General features: G+C 28.2%; 2 protein-coding genes across 21 annotated transcripts in view; both read right to left on the bottom strand.

The window, feature by feature from the left end:
* The window catches only part of LOC124948652 (zinc finger imprinted 3-like), a 49,617-nt gene extending 42,953 nt beyond the window's left edge, over positions 1-6,664 (bottom strand). For 2 of the 17 annotated variants that reach the window (XR_007100793.1, XM_047492539.1), the window contains exons 1-4: positions 6,226-6,661; positions 5,125-5,298; positions 4,377-4,710; positions 4,017-4,200 (exon numbers count right to left, since the gene is read on the bottom strand). Coding sequence is in view for 15 of the 17 variants with exons in the window: in XM_047492539.1 (XP_047348495.1) it covers positions 4,017-4,200; positions 4,377-4,710; positions 5,125-5,298; positions 6,226-6,456 (923 nt within the window). In the remaining 2 variants the exon portion in view is untranslated. Of the gene's footprint in view, positions 1-4,016; positions 4,201-4,376; positions 4,711-5,124; positions 5,299-6,225 lie in introns of all 17 variants that reach the window. The other 15 variants (XR_007100794.1, XM_047492551.1, XM_047492540.1 and 12 more) reach the window with 14 other exon arrangements.
* Positions 6,665-10,193: 3,529 nt separating this feature from the next.
* The window catches only part of LOC124948657 (two pore potassium channel protein sup-9), a 62,964-nt gene continuing 60,898 nt past the window's right edge, over positions 10,194-12,259 (bottom strand). For all 4 annotated transcript variants that reach the window (XM_047492562.1, XM_047492561.1, XM_047492560.1 and 1 more), the window contains one exon: positions 10,194-12,259. This exon is cut by the window's right edge and continues 3,946 nt beyond it. The gene's annotated coding sequence lies outside the window, so the exon portion shown is untranslated.

Genomic DNA, 12,259 nt, shown 5'->3' with positions numbered 1-12,259 from the left:
ATACAAATAAAATTAATGGGAATGCTCGTTCTTTTCCCTGTTCATTTATTTTTTTTTTTTTTAACCAATCGAGTAAAATTCAAATATACGAGTATACTCGTATTGGTCGTTGCAATCGAGTCAAAACCACGTGTTAATTAATATCCCAGCGTCAAGACGATGAACAAAATAAAGATCTAACGTCAAAAAAGTGACGTCACAATCGATCACCGTCTTCGAGATATAAATATTAATTATGTAAAACAAATGTACGTATGTATGTATGTTATTATCATATGTTGAATATATAATAACATACTTAAAAAAGAGAAAGGAAAAAAAAAAAAGAAAAAAAATAGTAGAAAAAAAAAAAAAAAAAGAAACGAAGAAATAATTACAAACTAATAAATACTAATTGTCTCGTAGATTAACATAGATTGAAGAGATACTCGCCTGAAATAAGAATTTCTCCACGTAGAATCCTAGTTTTTTAGAGCGACGTTACACACTAGCTGTCTCCTCTTCTCGTCTCTTCCTGAGATTTCTCTAGCGATTCTAGTGTCGCGTGTGACTTCCTCCGGAATTCTCGTCGGTTAAAATGTGTGTATGTGTCAAGGGATACGTTTGATTTTTTTTTTTTTTTTTTTTTTTTTTTTTTTTTCCGTAATTTCTTTCTCGTTTTTGCAGATTATGATGCACTATCATATTTAACCTCTTCGTATTTAATAAAATTATATTTATCGGAAACGTATAATATATATATCGTGCATTAGGAGACGAATATATCTCTCGGACAAATTGACATGTCTCCATGTGTATTTGAAGAGTCGTCGTTGTATCAAGTGATCGCACTTAAAATATCGAGCGCAATAAACGAATCAATGTGATCTTTGATTATAATTGTAAAAGCGGAGGCATTCGAAAGCACGAGAATGACGATATATATATATATATATATATATATATATATATATATATATATGTATATATATATATATATCTATACACACACTGTATATATATATATATATGTATATACAGTCGCATCGGTAAGTAAGTTAACGACACAATTGTGCATAAAAATTAAAGAAATGAGTAGAATAATATGTTCAATGATTTAATACTTATATATACATATATAATTAGTATAAATAATATATATATATATATATATATATATATAATATAGAATAATACAATGAATAAATGGATAAGCAAAAATAATATAAATTTTCATATGTAAAAAAAAAAAAAGAAAGAAAAGAAAAAAGAAAAGAAAAAAAAAAGACTATAATGGATAGCGTCAAAAAGTAAATTAACGCGTCCTACTTTTTTTAATATTTTAAAGTAAATTATATTAAAATATTTTATATGAAAGATAATCTTTCACGTCTCGTAAATGCTATATTATGGATTCATTTTTCAATTATATTTAAACTAATCTTGTTCCGTTTATTGTACGATGAATCAATAAAATTGATTTTGTTTTTTTTTCTCTGTCATTTATAGTCACGTTCTTTAATAATCCCACAAATACAAGATCGAATTCAAGGACAAACTTTGTGGGAACAATATTTATATTGTCTTTAAAAAAATCTCATTATTACCTTTATATTTAGACGATCATTGTTCTATTGGAAGACATAATTACTTTTTTTTTTGTGCGAAAAGAAACAGATCGTTTTACAACATTTTTACGTATTTTTTATTTAGAATCAATGATGACCAAAGTTTCCAATATTGTGTATACTAAAACGCGTCATAACTGAGCCCACTTCCATGTTTAATAACTATTTTTAGATACCACCATTTTAAAACTTTCATCGCTTTTCCGCCAAGCATACACCACTACTACCGTCTATTATTATTAAAAATTTCAATTTTCGACTGAATCGTATTAAATAACAGATTACCAAAATTCAATTGGCTTTTGTAAATAATCAAATGATTATTTCGAAAAACACTTTATAATCCGCTTTATTGAATCTATCTTTATCTATCTCTAAATTATCTTTTATCTCACGAATAATACGGTTATCATCACGCGGCGTTGTTTTGCATTTCCATACTATTCTTCGGCAGAAACTCAACGGAAATCTTTCTCTCTTTTTATAACACTTATATTTAATAATTTATATATTCTTTAATTTTCATTAAAGATAATAAATATCCTTCTTTTCCGCGTTACAAAAATTCTCAATCTTATTTCAGCAGATCGTTCTTCATTTCTTCCCATGGTCAACGAAATATTAGTCGTTATTATTTCATAGTAGGTTATACGTGCTAATAAAAGTATTGTTAGTGTTTTAATGTCCTACGAAAATAAGTAACAATAAAGGTTGCAACGGTTATATACAAAAAAAAAAAAAAAAAAAAAAAAAAAAAAAAAAAAAAAAAAAAAAAAAAAAAAAAAAACCCCAAAGGAAAAATAAAAGAGAGAAAAAAAAAGAAAAATGATACGATGGTTAACTTACTTTGCAACGCGTTCGTTCATTCTGAATTGCGATGCGTTCGTTCATTCTGAATTGACGATATTTTATAATTCTTTGAGAATTTTTTTTATTGAAAATAAATACCATCTATAATAACAGATTACGATCAATGATATATCGTTCAATACTGTCATTATTAGTATAACCAATATACGACTTCCATTATTTTTTTTTACCTGATTAATAACTTTAACGCACTGCGTTAACTTACTTACCAACGTGACTGTATATATATATATATATATACATATGTATACATATATAGATATATATATAATCGAACGATATTCATAATGTATTATTGTGGAAGAACTTGGCGATAATTATTCCTCCGATCGACCAAGCGTTCTTAATAACGAGCGTGAACGATTAAACTTATACATATTCAATCGGTTTGTGACTTTTTGATCGACCAATATGACGGTCGTGTGCGGCATTTTGTGCCTTCACGTAAGCGTGGGTATATTAATATCGACAACATGTAAACATTTTCTTTCTCGACTGGACAGAGAGCTCCATGAATTTTCTCTTTTTTAAATCTTAAAACTCAATCTTCTCATATCCTGAGATAATTGATCTGTGGGATTTGTAAACTCAAAATAAATTTATATGAACCCTCTGTCCATTGATCGTACACGTATATACAATACCTAAGATAGTGATCGTTTTAATGAGAATTATAAATAATTATATGTAAATCTCTGAATTATACTTTCTAATTTAAATGTAAATATCATTTGTTTCTTTCCCTTTAGAACGAACACTATACACATGCGAGAACATGTAACTAGAGGAAGGTATTTAGCAATTTGAAATTTTATTGAATATACTTTTTCATATGTAAAATTGTTTTTTTTTCTTTTTTTTTTTTTTATAATATGTAAATTAAATATCATAATTCTTCTTGTATAATTGTTGTTTATAAGATCTTAATCAAATTGCTAAATATCCAGAGCCAAAGGCGGTTGTGGTTAGTGTAAGAACTTACCTTGTGTTTATGGAACTTCACCTCTTAATATATATATATATATTTTTTTAAATACCGATGAAATTAATTCTACTAATTTATATATATATATATATATATATATATATATATATATATATAAAATAAAAAAAAAAAAAATAAAAACAAAAAAAATATAAAAGAAATAATTTTCATTATACTAAAATCCGTATAAAAAGTAATATAGAATTATTTCATCTACATATTTTTTGCACATAATTGCAGTTCAATGAACATAGCAACGTAAAATAAATAAATAAATAGTATATAAATAATTCTTAATCTTACAATGTGATTAAAATATGAACTTTATATTGAAATAACAAATTTATTTTTCATTTAAAATCATTAAATTATCTGACCTGAAATATTTATTTTTTTTATCATATAAAAGGCAAAATTTGAAATGAATTTAATTTCGATTAAATAAGTTCAATGGTTCAATGGTTCTTATATAAATGTTTGCGTGATTGTTTGTGATTGCCACAACTTATACACCTTTGACCCTTATATAATTAAATTAGATAAAAAAAACTCACCCAGATTTGGGATCTCCGTCTGTACTTTGTTGCATTGCCATTTCAGGCATCTCAGTAACCTTCTGTTGCTGAAGTCCCGATGGGCCAGCTTCATCGCAGGCTAATGAAACATTTACAAATGTTGTTGGTTCGATGACTCTGCTATTGTTAGGATCTTCTTCACTTTCTTCTTTAACAGGTAGGCCTTGAATACAAGTATAATGTTCGTTTTGACAATTGAAAATATTCATACGAAAATATTATTTGGACTTGAAAACAAGCAGATAATATTTAAAAAAAAAAAAAAAAAAAAAAAAAAAAAAAAAAAAAAAAAAGAAAAAAAAAAGAAAAAAGAAAAATTTTATTTAAAAAATTTATTACCTTCTTCCCCATCACATTCATCTTCCGAGTTTTCTTCTTCTTCACTACTCTCCTCCTCTTCTTCATGTTGATTGCTTGTATTTGTTTGACTTTGTGTGATTTGTTCATGCGTAGACTGAGTACTTGTACCAGGCATTTCTTGCACAGAACTACCACTTGCATCCATAGGAACTGAGGTTATTTGTTGTTGATTGGTCGTGGACATCATCATAGGCATACTCAAGCTGATGTTGTCCATCATACCTATACCCATGTTGTTTTGATGCCCGCTTACTTGCTGCATCATACTTCCATCTAATCTGTTTCCACCGCTTGGATCTGGTTTCATAACGTTCTATATAACAAAGAAAAAAAAAAAAAAAAAGGAAAACACATATTAATCATTAATTTTATAGAAAAAATATCACGTTATATATAAAATTAACAATCCATAAGAAAAAATGATTTACTATACTATATTTTTGTAAACACACCATATAGAATGAACCATTAAATGGACAACAAAAGAAGAAAAAATATTATTTGGTGAACTTTCACTTAGAAATGGAAATTTAAGTATTTTGTCCACTGCTTATAGCAGTAGTCAAGGGAAACATACAAAAGAATATCCAAAAAACAAAAAAATATCTATATCTTCTAATGTTCGATCGATAACATGCATGCTATCTATTATATTTTTTTTTTTGTCCAACCATAGAAATTAGAAAATTTCTATAACACCCGACATCAAGGCATATTAATTACTTACTTGATTCAGAACATTTGTAACATAATCTGGCTTTTCTTCTAATCCAACTTCTCCCAGCCATTGCAACAATTGTTTTTCCGCATTAACCGATGTATTCCAAAATTGATAAAATAATTCTACTTTATACACGCAGTCATCACATATTTTCTTAGGTAACTTGTCTTCCCTATCGACCTGTAAATAAAAAAAAAAATTCATAGAACCAATGAAAGCTTTAATACATACATATAATTATAGTTTGTTTCGATTTTTAATTAACTGTGATTAGTTAATATTTTCATGATACGCGAGTATTAAGTGAATGAAGGTACTAGAAATAAATCGATTTTATCATATTAAACATTTCTATTTTGACCGTTTCGAGTATGTTTATATAGCACTTAGATCAAAATAGTCTCTCTTCTACGATGGAAATTAAGATGTTGCATTGAAAATGAAAAAAATGAAATATAATTCGTATTTGCACAAAAATGAGCATACTTTTTAAATAAACAGTATGCATCTGATTCAACAAAATGTCGAAAACATTTGTACGATCAATGTTCCTCCATTTCAACGTCGCCAAAGTAAATATTCTTTGAAACGATTATTCTACGCTTAATATTAAGAAATGATTTAATAATTATTCAATACGAATCGCATAATGAAAATGTCTGAAACTATGAGTCGTTAAAAAAAAAGCGCGGCAAAAGTATCGAAAAATTCCTAGGACCATGAGCGAGAAAAAGATGGAGATATATATATATATATATACATAAGTAAGCGTAAGTTGGATAAAGATAGATAGAGATAGATAAATCGAAAGAGAGAGAGAGAAAGAAAGAGAAAGAGTGAGAGAGAGATAGAAATGAAAGGACGTATCCACAGCATAACAGCCTTAGCATTGTTGGACCGCCTTAATTTCGCTTAACGGCATTCGAGGCGCGTGTCGAGTCTGAAATGTGTTTGCATCTGGTAGAAAATATACCGGGAGTCCAAAAAGTCAGAACATTGATATAAGTTCATCGAAGTGGTAAGTCCGCGAAAGAGGCGACAAGATGGCGATTTCTTTGCGGAGGGAGGGTCCACGGTACAATGTAGACTATGGCGCAGTAGGCTTACCTTGACCGGTAGGCAGGCGGTTATCTTGAGAAAAATTTGCCTTACGTCGCCCTCGCCCTCAAATATCGGCACGGAGACGCGGTCCTTCACGAGACAGAGTCGACACAAGTCGAGATAGTCGAGGGAGGACATTTTCCCGTGTAAAACGCCAGCTCGAGACGCAAAAGCCGCGCCCGTAGACGCGAACACTCTTTCAACCAAAGCCGGAGAAGACCTCGGCGTCGTTCGCATACGCGTCGTTTCCTCCCTTCTACGTTTCGCTTACGCTCGGTATTTTCCGTAATGCTTCGACTAACTTCGGTACTCTTCGGTTCTCATTCGTAACTCCACCGAACGTCCTATGTATCGATCGCAGTAGCTTCGTGATTCGTTAGTCAAGCCAACCGCCTTAACACACGAGGCTTATGGAAAACGACGCGTACCATTCCTTTTTCCCTTCGTCCTACTTTCCACCAATAGCACAACTTCTTTGGCGTAACACACTCTGCGCGCTTTTTTCGAATTGTCAATCGAGTTAATTATTAAATTTCTTCCTTTTTTTTCCTCCTCTGTTATATTATAATATTTTCCCTTTTTATTCCTTAAACGTTTCTAAATTACGTTTAATCGATCGTATAAAATTATTTTACGATTTATCTTAAATATAATTAAAATTAATAATAAAATATGTATAATAATTACGATGTATTTATGTACGTAGAAGTAAGAGAAAAAAGAAAAAAAAAAAAAGAAACAAAGAGAGAAAAAAAAAAGGAAGAAAAGAAAAATAATAATAATTGAAATATCGTCGCAATGATAATGCTAAGGCGAAAAAGGAAGAAAACGAAGGAACTAGTACGTATCCATTTCGACTCAATCGATCGAACAGGTGTTTCAGAGGTTGTCCGAGTTACCGCTGCATATTAAGTTTTCATGCCCTATTACCCCGACCCTAGGATATACATTCGCAGATATACGATCGAATAACGTCTGTCAGCGACGATTCTGTCAAAGTTTGAGTGTGATAAATCATCTATGTTCTTTACTAGTGGCGTCGTTGACATAATGAATTTATATAATTTTTAAAAATAAAAAGGATAATTATTAATAAAACCGAAAAGAATTAATTATTAAATGACGATCGTATTGAACAATGTTTAATGTAATAATAAATTTACGATATTGTTACGTAATTAATGAATAAACAAATGTAACATTTATTTATTTACTCTTAATACTTTATTCCGTAGGATCTCGTAAAATTAAGCACGTACAATGGCTCAACAATGGCCGCACGAAATCGTGGGAGTAGGATAAACATAGTACCGTCACGTTTCTTTGTCATTGCGGCTCAGCGAGTAACCTCTCTCGATACTCTGTTAAAGATATCAATGACCTGTCCTGCCCTTTCCAACTTGCCCCGAGCCTTGTTTTCACATCCACAATACTCGTACACTATACACACATATGTATGTATGTATGTATGTATGTATACGAAAATCGAATGCAAAGACTCAGATGTGAATTTTGATTGATGATCTAAAGATCATACGGATTTATTTATCTGTTTGGGTTACGTAAAAAGCACAACTAATTTTTAGATTAGAAAAAACTGCTTTATTGTGGCAGAGCACATGTATTTACGTATAATATGTATATATATATATATACATATATATATACATATATATATATATATATATATATATACACACGTGTATACACATATACAATTTTATACTCGTTTTTATATGTATGTGTATATACACACATACATATATACATATATGTATATATATATATATATATATATATATATATATATATACTAGCATATAATTACGAAGTCCATAGTAATTTACAAAGTACGATCCACTTAAATGTCAGTACACGTGGCGGTGTGTGCAGGCAGATTTTTGGAACCTATTTCGAATCGCACGAACGCATTTTTTTTTAGCCTTTATTCCCTTTCCCGTTTTCTTTTCTTTTTCCTTTTCTCGCTTTCTTTCTTCCATTTCTCTTTCTTTTCATTTTCGCCTAATAATTCAGTTGTTTAACTCGATGTTTTTACAAGATTTATTTTATTTTATTTATTTACGTACTAATCTGTATATGTATTTATGTATGTATATGTATGTATGTATGTATGTATATATGTATATGTATGTATATATTTATGTATGTATATGTATTCATTTAAGTTTTCCCCGTTCCTTTCTTTATTTTTTATCTTTAATATAATTATTCGGCGTGATGTGTTATCATTGTCATTTCATTTTGTTAGACTTTGTGTGTGGTCTTTTTTATCCTTCTTTCTTTCTTTCTTTCTTTCTTTCTTTCTTTCTTTCTTTTTTTTTCATTTTTCTTTTTTTCCATTATTATTATTTTTTTAATTTTTTTTTTGTTTTTTTTTGTTTTTTTTTTTTTTTTTTTTTTTTTTATTATTTAATTAAATAAGAATTACATGAAAGTGAGGGATATGTGGTCTCCTTTCAGATTTTTGTTTACATCGAAATCGCTCATTAAGGCGCGCGCGCGTGCTGAAAGGATTATATATTTTTGTTTTAAATTCTCTTCGTTTGCTTTCATTCGTCTCGTTCGTTCGTTCGTTCGTTACCCAATAATGTCTGTTTAACTGTCCTCCTTTATCTTACAAGTAATTATATGGATACTATTATAAATACGTAATGTGTGTATATGTGTGTGTATATGTGTGATTGTGTGTTTGTTTTATCTTTTTACAAATTTTCGTTTTTCGAACTAACGTACATCATCGATTTCTTTTTCTTAATTCTTCTTTTCTTCCTTTTCATTCTTTCACGTTTTATTTCTTTCACAATTGTCGGGGAGAGGAAACCGAACGATGAGTTATACTATTTCTAGCGTTTATAATGAGAAATGTTTTTGTTGTTGTTACTTTTTTCCCTTTTTTCTTGTTTTTGGTTATCTTTTTGTACAAACTATCGGTCGATAATCCATTCGATCGAAATAAGAACCGTTAATAATTGTTAATAAGTCTTAATTATATCTGAACATTTTAAATACAAGGTTTGGAAGATCAATTAATATGGTATTTTCTCTGTATGTTTTTTTTTTTTTTTTTTGTTATATACTTTTTTCATTTTCTTTCCCTTTCTTTCGTTCTTTCTTTCTTTCTTTAACTTTACAAAAATCGTAAGTAAATCGTTCCTCGCAACAGCGAACAATGTAAGTAAATATATAAGTATATATTTCTATAAGGAGAGAAGAGAATAATATTAAATATCGTAGTAAAATAAAAAAGCATACGTAATTCGTAAGGAAGCATAATAGTCAGTATTGGCAAAAAGTAGTGGTACGATCACCATGAAGATATTATCTTATTATTATCGTGAACTTATGGTTGTTTCTTTGCACGAATTTCTTTTTTTTTTTTCTTTTTTGTTCTTCCTTTATCATTTGATCTTGCATCTCTCACACCCTCCCCCTCTTCCTACTACCGCCCTAATTTTTCGCATTATCATCCTATGAACGAATTAATTAAGACAATATTACGATTAAGAAAGACAATAGTTCCCTTGCCTTTCTTTCAAATAACCATAAATACGTAATTAACAATTTGTTGTTGTTGTTGTTATTTTTCTGTGTATCTCTGTTTCTTTCTTTCTTTCAATTGTTTCTCCTTTTTTTATAGAATTATATTGATTTTACTTATAAAATTTCATAGCTATGGTATTCTTAAAGACTACTTATGCTATAACACTTATAGCAACATTGCATGATTAAATGTGTCTTGATTATTTTTCTTTTTCTCTTTCGTTTTTCTCCTTTGTTATTTAATTAATTTTACATATTATCCAACGATGATAACGTAAATTTATAGCAATCATTGTTATTACTGTATTACTGCATGTATGTATGTTTGTATGCATGTATGTATGCATGTAAGTATGCATGTATATATATATTCGAGTTAATGCGAACAATACTTCATCTTTATCTTTTTTTCAATCTCTCTCTCTCTCTCTCTCTCTCTCTCTCTCTCTCTCTCTCTCTCTCTCTCTCTCTCTCTCTCTCTCTCTCTTTCTTTTTCTTTATGGTGTTCGTTACCTGCTAATGCGAGATTAAAAATGTGAAAATTTTTTATTTTCACATCGCTAAATATTCGATTTATATCATCTCTTTGTATTTAATTTATTTACATATGTTTTTTTTTCTTGTGCATTAAGAAAAAAGTGGAATCACGACGTAAACAAATTTTGGCGAAAAGTCAACGGAAGATTCAATCAATGATTACTCTATTTTACTTTTTTCTTTTTTTTTTTTTTTTTTTTTTTTTTTCTTTCCTTTTTGTTCCTTATTCGCATCATTATTGCGACACAGTAATCAAAAAATGAATATTATCTTACAGCGAGACGAAAAATAAAAAAAAAAAAAAAAAGAAAAAAAAAATACAAAATTTTTAATTGCAAATATTATTAACGATTCTTTGTTATTAATGCACATAATATTTTTCATTGAAAAGTTCATTTTGACAAATCATTCGAATTATAAGAAGGAAATGTTCTCTCATAATTATTTTAATAAACTTTGTTTTTTGTATGATTATAATAATAATAATATACAGAATTATGTTTTATCATCATTGCATGCTTTTACAAATAGAATTACATTCAAGATGAATTGCAATCAAACGAAAAAAAAAAAAAAAAATAGAAAATAAAAAAACATTGGCAATTATCAAATATTGTTTTTATTATTTATGAAACGAGGAAAAATTTTTAATTGTTTAATTACAATGTAAATATTAACGAAATATCTAATTTTCATATACGTTTTATAATCAATTCGATCATTTTCCTTCTTATAAGAATTCCATTTCTATAAATTTATTAATGAAACTTACTAAGTGATACGTTAAATCTGAAAATTACATTGACGACGTACTCAGATTCTTTTCTTTTCTTTTTTTGGATTTTTCTTACGGTTTTTTTTTCTTTTTTTTTTTTTTTTCTTTAATAAGAGAAATTTAAATATGTTTAATATATTAGAGATAAAATGCGATCTTTGCGTCTCGAGTAAGCGGTCATCTATGATATTAACATTAAAGTTTTATCGTTATTTACTAAAAAAAGAAGTTTGAAAGATGAGCTATATATATATATATATATGCATATATATATATACATATATATGTACGTCGTAGAACTCTAAATACAATATATCGGCATATTTTATTGTACATATCTTATATGTGTATCCTTGAATTATCCAAAAAACGCTTATTTACAAGTTGTCAAATTAGACTCGAAATTTCAACCACCATCTCTGTGTATCTTAATAATATATTACATTATATTACAATCGATAGGTAGTGTCTTTCGACGAGCGTATTTATGTATTCACCCTGGTTTTGAGATTATTTTTAATAGATTTGTTATTCTCTTTTTTTTATCTCTTTCTCTCTCTCTCTCTCTCTCTCTCCTCTCTCTCTCTCTTCTCCCTCTCTCTCCTCTCTTTCTCCTTTTCTCTCTTTTCGTATGTGATATTTTATGGTCGTTTCATAATATGTATTGTGGTAGATAAAAAATCATCTTTTTCTTTTTTTCTTACAACTACCGTGACACATTGAAACATAATAAATTTCATTTTATAAATATTAAATGAGCAACGGTCTATTTCATTAGAATTGATCGTTCGAATCCTATCTATAATGAGAGTATGTGTACTTCGGTTGTTGTAAAAAATAATAAATAAATTAATTTTATACGAATTGTAATCAATATACGATATATATATATATATATATATATATATATATATATATATATATATATATATATATATATATTGTTGTTGTTTTTTTCTCATGAAGAAACAAGATTTTACATAAGAATCATTACGCAATAATTGATTATTTCGATCGATTTTACTGATATATTATGTATATTAGAATATTCGAATTATTCACAGGAATTATATAATTGTTTAAATTTGTAAAAAACCGATTTAACTAATGAACGTTCTATTAATCAATCAATCAATCAATCAATCAATCAATCAATCAATCAATCAA

This window comes from Vespa velutina, chromosome 4 (assembly GCF_912470025.1).
Source record: "Vespa velutina chromosome 4, iVesVel2.1, whole genome shotgun sequence".
NCBI classification, from domain to species: Eukaryota; Metazoa; Arthropoda; class Insecta; order Hymenoptera; family Vespidae; genus Vespa; species Vespa velutina.
Note: the sequence above shows the minus strand (reverse complement) of the source record. Positions and strands in the feature narration are given on the sequence as shown.